The sequence below is a fragment of the Daktulosphaira vitifoliae genome, unplaced genomic scaffold (genome assembly GCF_025091365.1).
Source record: "Daktulosphaira vitifoliae isolate Bord-2020 unplaced genomic scaffold, ASM2509136v1 Scaffold_5, whole genome shotgun sequence".
In the NCBI taxonomy this organism is placed as follows: domain Eukaryota; kingdom Metazoa; phylum Arthropoda; class Insecta; order Hemiptera; family Phylloxeridae; genus Daktulosphaira; species Daktulosphaira vitifoliae.
In genome coordinates, this window is record NW_026099576.1 from 18,561,757 (window position 1) to 18,574,955 (window position 13,199).

The 13,199-nt window shown below is 24.1% G+C and overlaps 2 protein-coding genes across 4 annotated transcripts in view; one reads left to right on the forward strand and one right to left on the reverse strand.

The window, feature by feature from the left end:
• The window catches only part of LOC126907818 (uncharacterized), a 28,436-nt gene extending 18,856 nt beyond the window's left edge, over positions 1–9,580 (reverse strand). The window contains exons 1-3 of the mRNA XM_050689424.1: positions 9,329–9,580; positions 9,038–9,272; positions 7,662–7,792 (exon numbers count right to left, since the gene is read on the reverse strand). The gene's annotated coding sequence lies outside the window, so the exon portion shown is untranslated. The remainder of the gene's footprint in view (positions 1–7,661; positions 7,793–9,037; positions 9,273–9,328) is intronic.
• A 310-nt stretch (positions 9,581–9,890) lies between these two features.
• Positions 9,891–11,176, forward strand: LOC126907820 (uncharacterized). 3 transcript variants are annotated; one of them, XM_050689427.1, is made up of 4 exons: positions 9,893–10,192; positions 10,276–10,609; positions 10,919–11,018; positions 11,082–11,176. In XM_050689427.1, exons 1-4 carry the CDS (start codon positions 10,011–10,013, stop codon positions 11,138–11,140), a joined length of 675 nt encoding a protein of 224 aa, XP_050545384.1. In that variant the 5' UTR covers positions 9,893–10,010; the 3' UTR covers positions 11,141–11,176. The 3 variants fall into 3 exon arrangements, with proteins under 3 accessions (XP_050545383.1, XP_050545384.1, XP_050545385.1); XM_050689426.1 differs by having other exon boundaries at positions 9,891–10,192; positions 10,919–11,176; XM_050689428.1 differs by having other exon boundaries at positions 10,047–10,187; positions 10,919–11,176.
• The last annotated feature ends 2,023 nt before the right edge of the window (positions 11,177–13,199 follow it).

A 13,199-nucleotide genomic window follows, 5' to 3' on the forward strand; every position in this document is an offset into this window, starting at 1 on the left:
GGCCGATCCGCGGTAACCGATATTACCGCGACTTTGTAAACATTGTTTTATGATATACAATGTAGGCCAAAACCCGAAAGAGCCTAATTCGGTGCACAGGGATTTAATTAAAATCTCCTTCAGCTCTACAAATTCTTATTTGACTACCACATTTGTTTTGGCATTAATTCAACTTTCATTTTTACATTGTTAAAAGCCAGTAAACTTATAAAATTATAATTAATATTCAAAGTCAGCGCTGTTTTTTTTTTTCATTAAAATGAAAAAAAATCATACAAAACTTTTATAAAATGGTTACATAACATATATAAACTTCATTAATATAATATCATCATAGTGGTATTTTTACAGTAACGACTTCGATGCGATTATATCAATGGATTGGTCAGCAATAAATTAAAATCATAAAGAACTTTAAGAATTTGACCTAAAATTATAGCTCTTTCTAGGTTTACATATATTGACATTAACCCGATATATAAATACTTGCAATAATTTGTCAGCAATTTATAAAATGTCATCATTTATTGTGACAACAATTTAACACGAACAATTTAAATTAATACTAAAATGTAAAGTATATCGTTTTTAAATATACATTATCATATAAAACAAAAAATTATTAGTACTATTTTTTACTAATGTACAACCACAAGAATACAGTTAAAATATTTCTTATCTTTAAAGTTTTAAATGTGTAAAAAATAGATTACCTTCTCTTATCTCATACAAATAAATTATGGCGTTATACTACTATATAGATATACTATTATTCGAGGTATAATTTGGATAATACTTTTATGAGACTACAAATATTGAATGAAAAAATGAACTATTGGGTTATTTAAAAATAAAACTTTATCAACCTAACAATAAAAATAAACATTGACCATTTTAATAAAAATATTCTTTTTTTTTTGGAAGAATAAATTATAAATTTATGCAATATAACAACCTGTATATAATTTAAAACTGAAACTTTAGGACATTGAAAATTCCGTTATTATAACATCCATTATTCAGTATTTTATTTCGAATAGGCATTGCCCAAGCAACAATTACATATGCAGTGGTGACCTCTATTTGCTTTTGAAGTTTTTTTAGCTTGATAAATGATCATTTGTATGAAAATCAATAAGTTAGTCTATAACGAACAATGCCCTTCAGTGCAACCAATGATAATGTATTTATTTTTCCAACAAAATTTATGTAATTCGCATGTATTCAAATATAAACAATTTTTTTCTTGAAAATGTTTCTAATCTAAAATCAAACCGTTGAATTGTCGTTTATTCAAATTAAAAGTTTGGTACACATGCACCTTGAGTTATATATTTTGTATTCATTGGATAAATATGTAAAACCACGTGTCTATGAACATGAGTGAAACAATTTGTTTGTCTTCTACTAAACTGTTCCATTTTGAATAAGCTAACAATGGAAAATAAAACATCGAGTTTGTTATCGAGATAACCCGTTTAGATTAAATTGTAATATCATATTTACATTAGATTTTAATCAATTAATAAAAAAAAACTAAAATCAAATTCTTATGAAATTAAAATCAACGTGCAATATTTATATCCAATGTCTGTATAATTTAACATATTATAATAACATAATGATCTAGTTAAACTTGTAATAAAAGTAGAGCATTTTATAATATTCAAAAAGAACATATAAAAATGTATTTGAGGGGGTCGTAACAAGAAATAATGATGCAATGAACCATTTCTGCGTCCAGCAAAATACGTTCTTTTGTAAATAATTTTCATAACCGAACAAAACAACCTTTTTCATCCAATTGCAATTACGCCTTTGGTATAATTGAATCCCTGTCAACTGTTCTTTTGCTAATAACTAACTATAATCCTGTATTTTAAGTACAAAACGTGGTTTAAAGTCAATAAAAATAACAATAAATATGAATGAACTGAATTTGATTTCAAAAATCCATTACGTTTACAGCTTGTTACTAATAACATTGTTGTATCAATTAACACTTAAATAATAAATTCTATATTAATAAAACATAATAATTATGTTGCTAAGTTAATAACACGCTACGTTGATTAATACAATTAGTAAAAACTACAATATTCAATAATTTGTTAACAAAAAAAAAAAATGGATAGCAACTTTAAAAAATAAATTAGAAAGTTATAACGTCATTTATTAACTTAAATGTTTCATTAGTCAGTTCTAAATTATAAATTCAAAATAAACTACTGCTGATTCAATAAACATTCAAATTACTCCTTTAGCCTTAAAATTTTTGTAATAAACAAAACATGTCTTATGTACAAAAAATAAATTAATAAATGTCAAATTATTAACATACCATTATTTTTGTGTTAGGCTCAAATATCTATTTAGTAGAAGTATATTGACATTTTAATTGAAATATTTTACAATCAAATTAATTCAGTAGTTCATATTCTTAATGCTACGATAAAATAGTAATAAGGTCTAAAAATTAGTTATACGCCGGAGGTTATAAGCTTTATGCATTTTAAACTATTATAAAACTAAATATCAAATTTTAATAATTAAATAAATAAAAATTCCTTAATTTGTTGAATAACAAAAATATAAAGGTAAAAATTGAATGAATATTTAAAATCATTTTTTGATACGGAAAATCACAAAATATTTACAAAATGATTGTTTTTAAATGAACTAAAATACTCTAGAACTCGTTTTTAAAACGATAAGATCATTAAAGTCAGAGATTTTGAAATATCCCCGTTTTGCCTCACATTTCCCTACTACATAACAACAAACACATTGTACGAAGAACAATTATTCATATTTTAAATAAGTTTGCAATAATCATGCACAGGTAGTATTATGACGGCAATCACTTATACTTGTTCTACTCATGCATATTATATTTAACACATAAATAAGCTACTGTAAATCGATGCTATAAATAGTAAATAGTATTTAAGTTCTTTATTCATATTGGACTCAGCTTAGACGAAAGATTGGTCTGTGGCACAAAGACAAAGGTATATTATTATTGGCAAAATGATGAAGTAACCTAAACATCCGTACGCGAGAACTTGCAGTGGATTAGTCATAAATGCCGCCACTACCACCGGTACTGGGGACAAAGATGGTACACATATATCCTTGACATTCCTTTACACAAATACATTGGAATACACTGTATAAGTCTATAATATTTAAAACAGTATGAGAAGATGCTAAAACCACCTTACCACCCCTTGATTTTATCAGACCTCATGCTAACTCCTTCCAATAGTACATTAATGCGATCATTTTTTCTCCGAAAATAGCCCACAGCAATCCGAAATTGAAATTCATTCATGCAAAATAACAATTACATCAAAACAAACAACGCAGTCGATTTATGTTCATATTCTATATGCTATTTACTAGCCATGGTACCCAAATATGATGTATAAAAAAACATAAGTAGATGTATTTCTATCNTTCTCCGAAAATAGCCCACAGCAATCCGAAATTGAAATTCATTCATGCAAAATAACAATTACATCAAAACAAACAACGCAGTCAATTTATGTTCATATTCTATGTGCTATTTACTAGCCATGGTACCCAAATATGATGTATAAAAAAACATAAGTAGATGTATTTCTATCAAAACATAAAAATTATCTAATCAATTTTAATAATTTATCCATGTTTGTAGTTCAGTTCTGACGTTTCGGACTCATTGCAGAGTCCATCTTCAGAGTGATGGTTGCTAGTCGGTGGCTGCTATACTATACTAAACATGGATAAATCATTAAGCACTTCAAGCAACAAGACAATCCATGAAAACTTTAACACATTCATAACAATTTTAATAGATCATATTCTTAGGACAAACTATTTTAATTATGTGTACACAAACAAGATTTAAATGGTAAATATTTATTCAACAAATTAAAGAAAAATAATTATTAATCTGAAAATTAGAAGCCACGATTTTATTTATTCAACCGAAGGACAAGATGAATTTTTGACTTATAGATTATTTATCCCAACAACAAATTTAAATTAAATTAACTAGCTACTATTGAATACTTTCAAATTGATAATTATCAAATCGGTGCTGATTTTGTTGAATAAACGTGATTCATCACGTTGCAAATATTTAAAATAAATTTATAAATATGGACAGGGAAAATTAATTGAAACCTGTTCAATGTACATACAAGTAACATTAATGGGATATATAACAACGTTTTAGATCAAACATAAAAATAACATATAAAAATAAAGCCATGTATCAAAAAAAAACTCTAAAAATAATAATAATATTAACATAATGATTTATCATGCAAGTAAAAGAATAGATAAAATCTTTAACAAAATCGCCAATGTGACTGTATATTAAATTTATATCAAAAAGAATAAAAAATATAATTTTTTATAACACAATTATCAACAACCAAGAACTTGCGTTGAAAGGTTGATTTTTTTACAAAACTAACAAAAGTATGTATAGAGTAATATTTTTTTTGTAAATTACCTAAACAGATGAAACGTAAAATGTTATAAGGTTGTGACAAAATAAGAGAATTGTTGAGAACCATTAAAAAATGATGGAAATGTATAAATAACACATTTATTGGGAATTAATCAATAGACTCTAAAAACACATGAAAAATCTCGATTGTGTAAATGTATACCTCATCAATGAAAACAAAAAAAAATTAATTATCATTGTCATTATCAGTAACGCAACTAAAAAATAATTTCGTGTATAAGAGGAATATCACCTTTTATTTTTGCTTATTCAAAATTTTTACTCTGAATCACTCTTTAAGAATACTTGATTGATAAAATAAAGTCATAATACTGAAGTTTTAAACATTGCAAATAATTTAGGGAAGGAGTGCCTCCCAACAGGTTGTAGCACTGTACATTAAACATCACAAAATGTCACCAACAATTTTTAAATAAAAATTGATAAATTTTTTTATTTAACTAAAGTTTTAAAAGCCTAACTAATATTTTACTTAAATATTTAAATATTTGGAGCTAATTGGCAATAAAATATATTGATTTATTATATACATGGATTAAACAATTATAGTCAATACATATTTTCTTTAATATAAATACACTTTAACAATTTATATAATACACTGTACATTGCAAATCCTACAATAGGTTGGAGTGGTTACCTCGGACCTTTTGATAGTTGGCCAGGCTAAGACCACTTATAAGGGGAAGCTATAGATTAAAAATCTTACAATTTATCACTAAACTTTACATATATTTATAAAACTATAAATTCAAGAGTGGGTTAAAAAACTTGGTATGAACCCAAGCTAAGTAAACAACTTTTTTAATAGTAAAAACAGTTATGGCTACTAAAAGATTTTAATACATTTTACGATGGTAAAAAAATGAATACATTTTTTTGAAGTCAACCATTTAATTTTACTACAACGATAAATTTGATTTTATAAAAATGAAACCATTATAAAAGTTTTCCTTGTTTTATGCATTTACATCTCCAGTAATTTATTTATGATAAAATACATAATACGAGTAATAATGATAATTGCAATTATTATTTTTATAAATGTTGAAATTTATAAATGGTTGAAATCTGGATTTTACTGACATGACAAATACTATTTCATAAAACTAAATTTAATACTACAAATCTTATGCATATGTTGAAAGCAAAAAAAAATTTTATCAAACAAATATTCGTATTGTTAACTACTATACAACATAAATGTAATCCAGTACTTTATATTTTTAATTACTGGGCAACAATCTAACTGAGTTGAAGAATTTATTTTATAAACATTAGTTTTCAAATTTATGTTGTCACGGGCAAAAATAATTTCGTGTGGTAAAATACCTAAAAATATTTTCTAAAATCAAATAACTATTTTTCTTAAATTTTATTATAGCATAATTTTAGTTAGAATTAATTTAAAACATCAGTTTATTCATTTTAATATAAAAAATTAAAAATGAATATTTCGTAAATTTATGCTAATATATAGAAAGATACAATTTTTTTTATCCATCCTTAAATATTATCAAGTAGAAACAGGTTTTTGGGGAAATACGTAAGATAACATACAAATATGAATCTAATTAACGTTTAATTGTTAAAATTTATAGGTTTATTTTTATTTAATTAGATATTATTGCAAGAGAAAATCAATAGTCATAACATAATACTTATAATATATATAGTGTTCAGTAAGGAATCGTGTTTCTACTATTCTCACTGTTTATAAAAATTACCTATTTCTTTAATTACTGAATATTCTGTATATTAATACTAATTAAAAAGTTAAGACTCTCCAGCACAAATAGTCAGAAGCGTATTTAGAAATTTTGTATAGGTTCCAAAAGCAAAACATAGATTAGTTTTATACCTTCTCTATGATTTTATGTCCATGGAGGGTTCAGACCCCCATAAACCCCACCCCCGTGAATACACAAATGCTAACACTCAATAATTAACAATTTGTTTATAAACATTGTTCATTGATCATCTCATTGAATTTTCATAATTTATCGTTATCAAAAATAAATTTATTGGATTCACTAAAATGGTCTTTCTAAGAAAACTAGACGTTATCAATTTTAATTTCATTACATTCTAATTTTTTTATTTTTAATAACATTATTAGGTCCTGGCCTCCTATGATTAAAAACAGTTATTGATTTCAGTTTGAAATTTTGTGCGGTATCAACTAAAACTAAATCCGCACTCAGTCTAAACTGCGAAACATTATAAAGATATTTAATATTTAAAATATTTATTGAAATATATTTTTATTTTTAATCATTCTGATTATACTATTGCCATACTAATTTTATGGTTATATTTATTTTTCTTAAAATCGTAACTATAGTAATAGTTAAAATATTTTTATTTATTATTGTTTTAGAATGTAGGCTTTTTCAAGTATGCTGGCCGCGAAAATTGTCAAAATTTATATTCTACCAATTCTAAAATACTAGTAGGAAAACAGATTTATAGGATATTTTTCACTGTTATGGATCTAAAAAAATGAAACTGAATTTGTTAAAATTACAAGATCAAGAAAATAGAATACCATCATAATCAAATGTATGAACGAACCGTTAAAGAACTAATTCGTCATGCAATATAACAATAGTTATAGCAAAATGAAAACTAAGATACCCACAATGATCGTCGATGTGACCCTACGGGGTTATTGTACGACATGACGAGGGGTTAGACACATATACATTAACAGGTAAAAACGTAACAGGGTGTTATGGGGTAACAGCCCTGTTCATAGCGTTAGTAACGACCTTACTCAACGTCTAGAACATTAAGCAAGGAACATGTGATGATTATTATTATTACTATGTTTATAACGAATATACTGAATTTTAAGTACACAGTGTTGGTAAAAGGGGTTCTTACAATAATAACCACAATGAGTAGAAGTAGTAATAAACTCACATGGAGTATTATTAAAATAAAGATGGTGTAACAACAGGAAGGTTAATTGTGTTAACAGTTACTATTTATTTTCCATATAAAATAACCACAATTATATAAGTAGAGAAATTTTAATTTCGAATAACCCAATAAAAAAAAGATAGAATTTTAGTGTAATGCAATGTACACATTATTTGAAAAAAAAAAAATATATATATATCTACAAAATACTCACGGCAATACAGGCTCAAATATGTTATACGTGGTGCTATCTATGTTTGTTTAAAACAACTATTTGTCATAAACTTAATCAAATCCTGATAAAACAAAATTATCTAATATTTCCACTAGTGTGTTTTTTTTTACCTGAAACAAATATTTAAATAATTATAATTACAATAAAACTTTGTATGTTTTTCTAATTTATCAAGATAAAGTATTGTTTTTTATTTATCATAATATAATAATTACATTTCCAATTGCTTTTTAAATATTTTATATATTTAAAAAAAATTTATTTATATACATGTAGATGGTTTACAAACTATTTTAAATTAAAAATAATATTAATTCTTATTAAAGAGACTTATTGCATAGGCGATTTCATTAAGGTGTCACAGCCTTCCTTAAACGTTCACTTAAAACATTAAAAGGTCGGTTTTTACTTATTAAATATTGAATATCCATAATACATTAATAAATATAAGTAGTTGTAACTTAGTGACAAATACAAATCAAAATTATCAATTCAAAAATGATTAAAATTAACTACATTTGTTTCTCATAACATATTAATTTTAATTTATCCTTCTTGTTTTTTAAAAATAATTTTAAATTTCATGAGGCAATTGTAAATTTTTTTTTTTATTGTTATATTAATTTAAGTAATTGTACTTCATATATTTTTTCTATTTTAAAATTCAATTTTTTTGCAATATAAGATTATTTGTGTTAATTTACAAACATTGGGATGTATTCTAATGTTCAAATTAATAATTATTTAAAGATATCTCACTATTGCATATAAAAAAAACTTTTTAACATAAATGTATAAAAAATATATATATTATCACAGATACATTACTATATTAAACACTCTTTTGTTGTTAAACAAATCTGCTTTATTAATTTGAATACCTGATATATTTAGACTATTACTTAGTATGAAACTTTTTATTCAGACGAGATACAAATAAGATTGAACTTACAAAAATGGGATACCTATGGTGTTTGTAAATAATCAATATTTAATATTGTGAAAATTTAGAGCCTGCTATATATTTTAATTCAAACTAGTTGGATCTTTTTCTAAAAGTAAAATAAATGCTTGGACAGACTAGTAGACATAATATCAGGAACTACTGTTATTATCGTTGTTCAACACATAGATAATTTAAGAGTTATATTTTTTTAAATGAATGCAAAAATCATTATGTATTTGTTTTATGTCCAAAATAATTAATCTTATTAATTTGCTACTTAATAAATCAAAAATATGAAAACTAAATTATAACAATGGAATATAATTTTTTACTGTCCATTGAATAATACACAATATAACAATTTGCCCTATAAAGAATTTATCATAGATATGAAATAATAATTATTTACTTCTATTCTCATTAACTTTCTCGTAAAATTACACAAATTTTAATGGTATCCAGAATCGAAATTACTGTACTACCACAGTTGCTCAGAATGGTTACAAGATGTATTCAACCTTGCTTATAAACACAACCAAAGATCATGTCCAACCAAACCAGGTCATTGTACAAACCAATTGTAAGCGCCAATTTGAAAATATTCAAAAACCATAAAGGTTTTAAAACCAAAATACTTGTTCTAACTAAACCCAAAATAAAAATTTTAAAAAATAGTACATTATTAATTGAGTAGACTTACATTAACACTCCGAGTCTGATGCTAATGCCTTTCAGTCTGATCAGTGTAGTGTCTTTAAAAATGAAAATTTAATAAATAATTAAATATTACTTTATAATATTAAAATATGAACACTAAATAAAAATTGTAAATAATTAAATAAACATTATTTTACATTTTTATATAACATTGGTTTGGACTTCAGTGTTTTAAAACAATTTAGTTGATCAAAAGTTAGTTCCAATCGTGTTATGAACTAGGTACGACGTCGGCCATGTTTACATTAGATGGTAACGCTACAAATAAAAACATGGTTGCCAATAACAACTAACCAAAATTGGTAAATATAGAATCTCTTTGAATATAAGTCCCGCAACTAACTCTCTGACTAAATCTTGATAAGAATTTAGAAGTTGACCGGTAATTGAAATAAAATGTTATTATTTCTTCATTCATGATTACCTATATTGTTAACACTTAATACTTTACACATAATATAATTTATACATAGAACAGCAACATTGATACTAAAGCCATTAAATTATATTCAATTGTTTTAATTCTAAGTGAAGGTGTCAAATAATCTATACTTCATAAAATATTCATTTCGATTCTCGTAAACTTAATTATAATACTAGATTTTAATAGACGGATAAACTATTAAGTTCATTAACTACATCAATAAAATAATATTTATTGATGAATGATAATAAAGAAATGTTATGGTGATTACATCAACTTGGGTTTTAACATTAGTTGCTATCTTACAATTATTTATAAACTATGTATAATTTTACAAAAATATAAAACTAAAATTAAAAATTGTATTAAAATTATATGTAACGAACTTAAACATTTGTATAATGACATCTGCTGTGAAGTAATGTATATTTTATAAGTTTATTTAATTTTTATTTAAAATAATTTTTTCAATAAACTCTAGTTATAGTTAAATGTATGTTATTTAGAATTTTTAAAGTAGATGATGATAATAACAATGAAATAAAATCTGTGCATGAGGCATATCAAAAAGAATTCTATCGCCTCAATAAAGAGCACTGCCAGTATATAGATAAATTAGAAAATTATTACAAAAAAGAAATTACCCATGCACAAATCAGCTCATCTAAAGAATTGGTAAAAACGATTCAATCTTTATTGGATGCTAACGAAAAATATAAATCTAAAATGAATGCCTTAAATAATAAGATAGATGATGTTATTGATACATATAATAGAATAATAAGTGATTTTGAAAAGAAACAAAGAGGTTTTGTTTCTCAAATATTAGATCTCAAAGAGGTAATAATCATTTTTAATATCTGTTTTTTGACATACATAAAGAGCAGGTCCTATATCATTCATTTAATAATTTATGACCGAGTTGAACTTTTTATAGTCACATAAATATTTTATTTTTCTTCAATATGGTCTATATTTTTAATTACTTTTAGATTTATCTCAAATAATTTTAATTCCTTATTCATAATAATAAAAAATAGTTTTTAAATAAAGTTTTTTTAGAATAATGATTTAGTGAACAAAATCTAAAAATTATAAAAGATTAAATATTAATATTGAGTTCCTATGAATTTTTTTTTTTATATTTAGGAAAATTCCCAAGAAATAAAATGTAAGTTTATGCTGCTTTCTGAAAATGTTATGTTGAAAAAAGAAATTAAATTTTTGAAACTTAACTTAAAAAAACAAGGTATTACTGAAACTTATCCAATATCAAATTTAAAATCAATATGTTTAAATTTCCTTTTAATAGGAATTCTTCTTTGGTGGTTATATTTTAAAATTAATGAAAAAATGCAACAATTTTCATAAAATCTAAAAGTAATGATGTAGTTTATTTTTAAAGATTTGTTAATATTTATATCAATTGTTATATTATTATATTAGTTCATACAATAGTTAATATGTAATTAAATTTAATTTTACACATTTGGTGATATTTTCTTATGAAATATCTCTTGTTATATATTAATATAATTAATACTATGTTAAATTTTTAAACTTTTATTTAACTAAATAAATCTCTTTGAAAATTATTGTAAAGAATTGAGGCCAGAATTCAATAAAATATATGAAGCATAAAATTATTGTTACTTGAAATTAATTAATATTTGCAATTTAAAAAATATACAGAGTGTACAAAAAATAAGAAAACAGGTCAAATGTTACAAACAATGGAAACAATATATATCCGTTTTCTTACTAAACATTGTTTATTTCTTATGAACTTAATATTTACCATTTTCTCTATTTAATTATCTCTAAATTTAATTTTAAATAATTTAATAATTTTCATATATTTCTTGGCCTCTTTGCGCCCAGGTATAAAAATGTTAATAACTTAAAAATAGTCATGACCCGTTCCATACCTTATTTGTATATATTCAAAAATGGTAATGTTACTTACAAAATATTGGTCCAAAAGTTAAATCAGGTATTTTCTAAATTTGGTGATATTATAAGCTAGTTAAATTTGTATGTTGTCGTTAAAATATGTATATATATATATATATAGTTGACAATCTTATAGAATATAATTAGTAAAACAAAAACTTTTGCACTTCATTTTTCAGTACTGAAGGCTTATTGCATAGGCAAATAATAATGCAGTCATATATTATGAAAAACTATTTTATTGAAATCAGGGGTATAGAGTTATGTGCAGTCAATAATTTTCAAGATTCTAAGATATAATTTAATTTTTTTAAATTGAATGTGTCAAGAAATATAGTTACATTTTTAATTAAAATCATCTTAACTAATCTCTCACTACAACTCCTTTTTTAGCGTATTCTTAAGAGTCGTTTAAATTATTATTTGTTAAGCATTAATGATGATAACTTGGTTGTTGAAATTTAACTAAAAATACTTTTGTATTTTTTTTTAATTAAATATTTGTATATAATTTAATTATCTAGGTTTAACTTCGAAATCAAATTTCAAACATCAATAGAATTTTTCTGTCGAAAACCAAATTCTACAAGTGACCAAAATCTTATAAGTCTTATAAAATTTTTATAAAAAAACAGATTAATTTAACTTTAAATAACAAATTACTATCTTAGTTAAAATTATAAAAGCTTAAAGATGTGTACATGTATTTAATACTTTATGATAAGCTAGTAGCTCAACCAGTACGTGTTATAACCCCTTCCAAACCATAATTAGCAAGATGCAATATCACCTATTTTCAATAGTCCTTTAAAATTAAGTAATACTCGAAGGACTATATAGAAACTTATATAGTATGGAGGAACCAGATAGCTTTTTTAATGTAGCGTAATGCTGAGCTTTACCCTTCGCATGATTTTATATCCATGGTGCGGAGGTAAGGTTGTTAAAAAACATATTTTAAAAAATAAAACTTGTTTAAAACATAAGTAAACAGTTTATATTTTCCAAAATTTAAAATAATTTATCATCCCTAAGAATTTTTATGCAATAATATAATATATATATATAATCTGCCCATTACTAACGCAAACATTTTTAATCAAAATTATTTTTAAATAAATTATTTAAGAAAATACATTTGCATAAAAATCCGGGTCAAACTTAAAATTTGTATTATGCGATTTTTATCGTTAATTGCGGTCGCTGCCCATCAGCGTCTTTATCGTCTTGTTATTCACGTTGTCACTAAACCACAGATTAAATGAAAATTAAGTTAATCAAATGAAATTAATTTCATTTAATCTGTGACCAAATTATATAATTGTTGGCCATTCGCCTATGCACTACGCGAACTAGTTACATGCATCAGAATCTACAGATTGACATCTGATGAGAAACTATAACTTAAAGTTATTATTGTGTACTTTGTAGAATAGTCTATGCTTGAATCACATTTATTATCAAGGTCTGCATACAC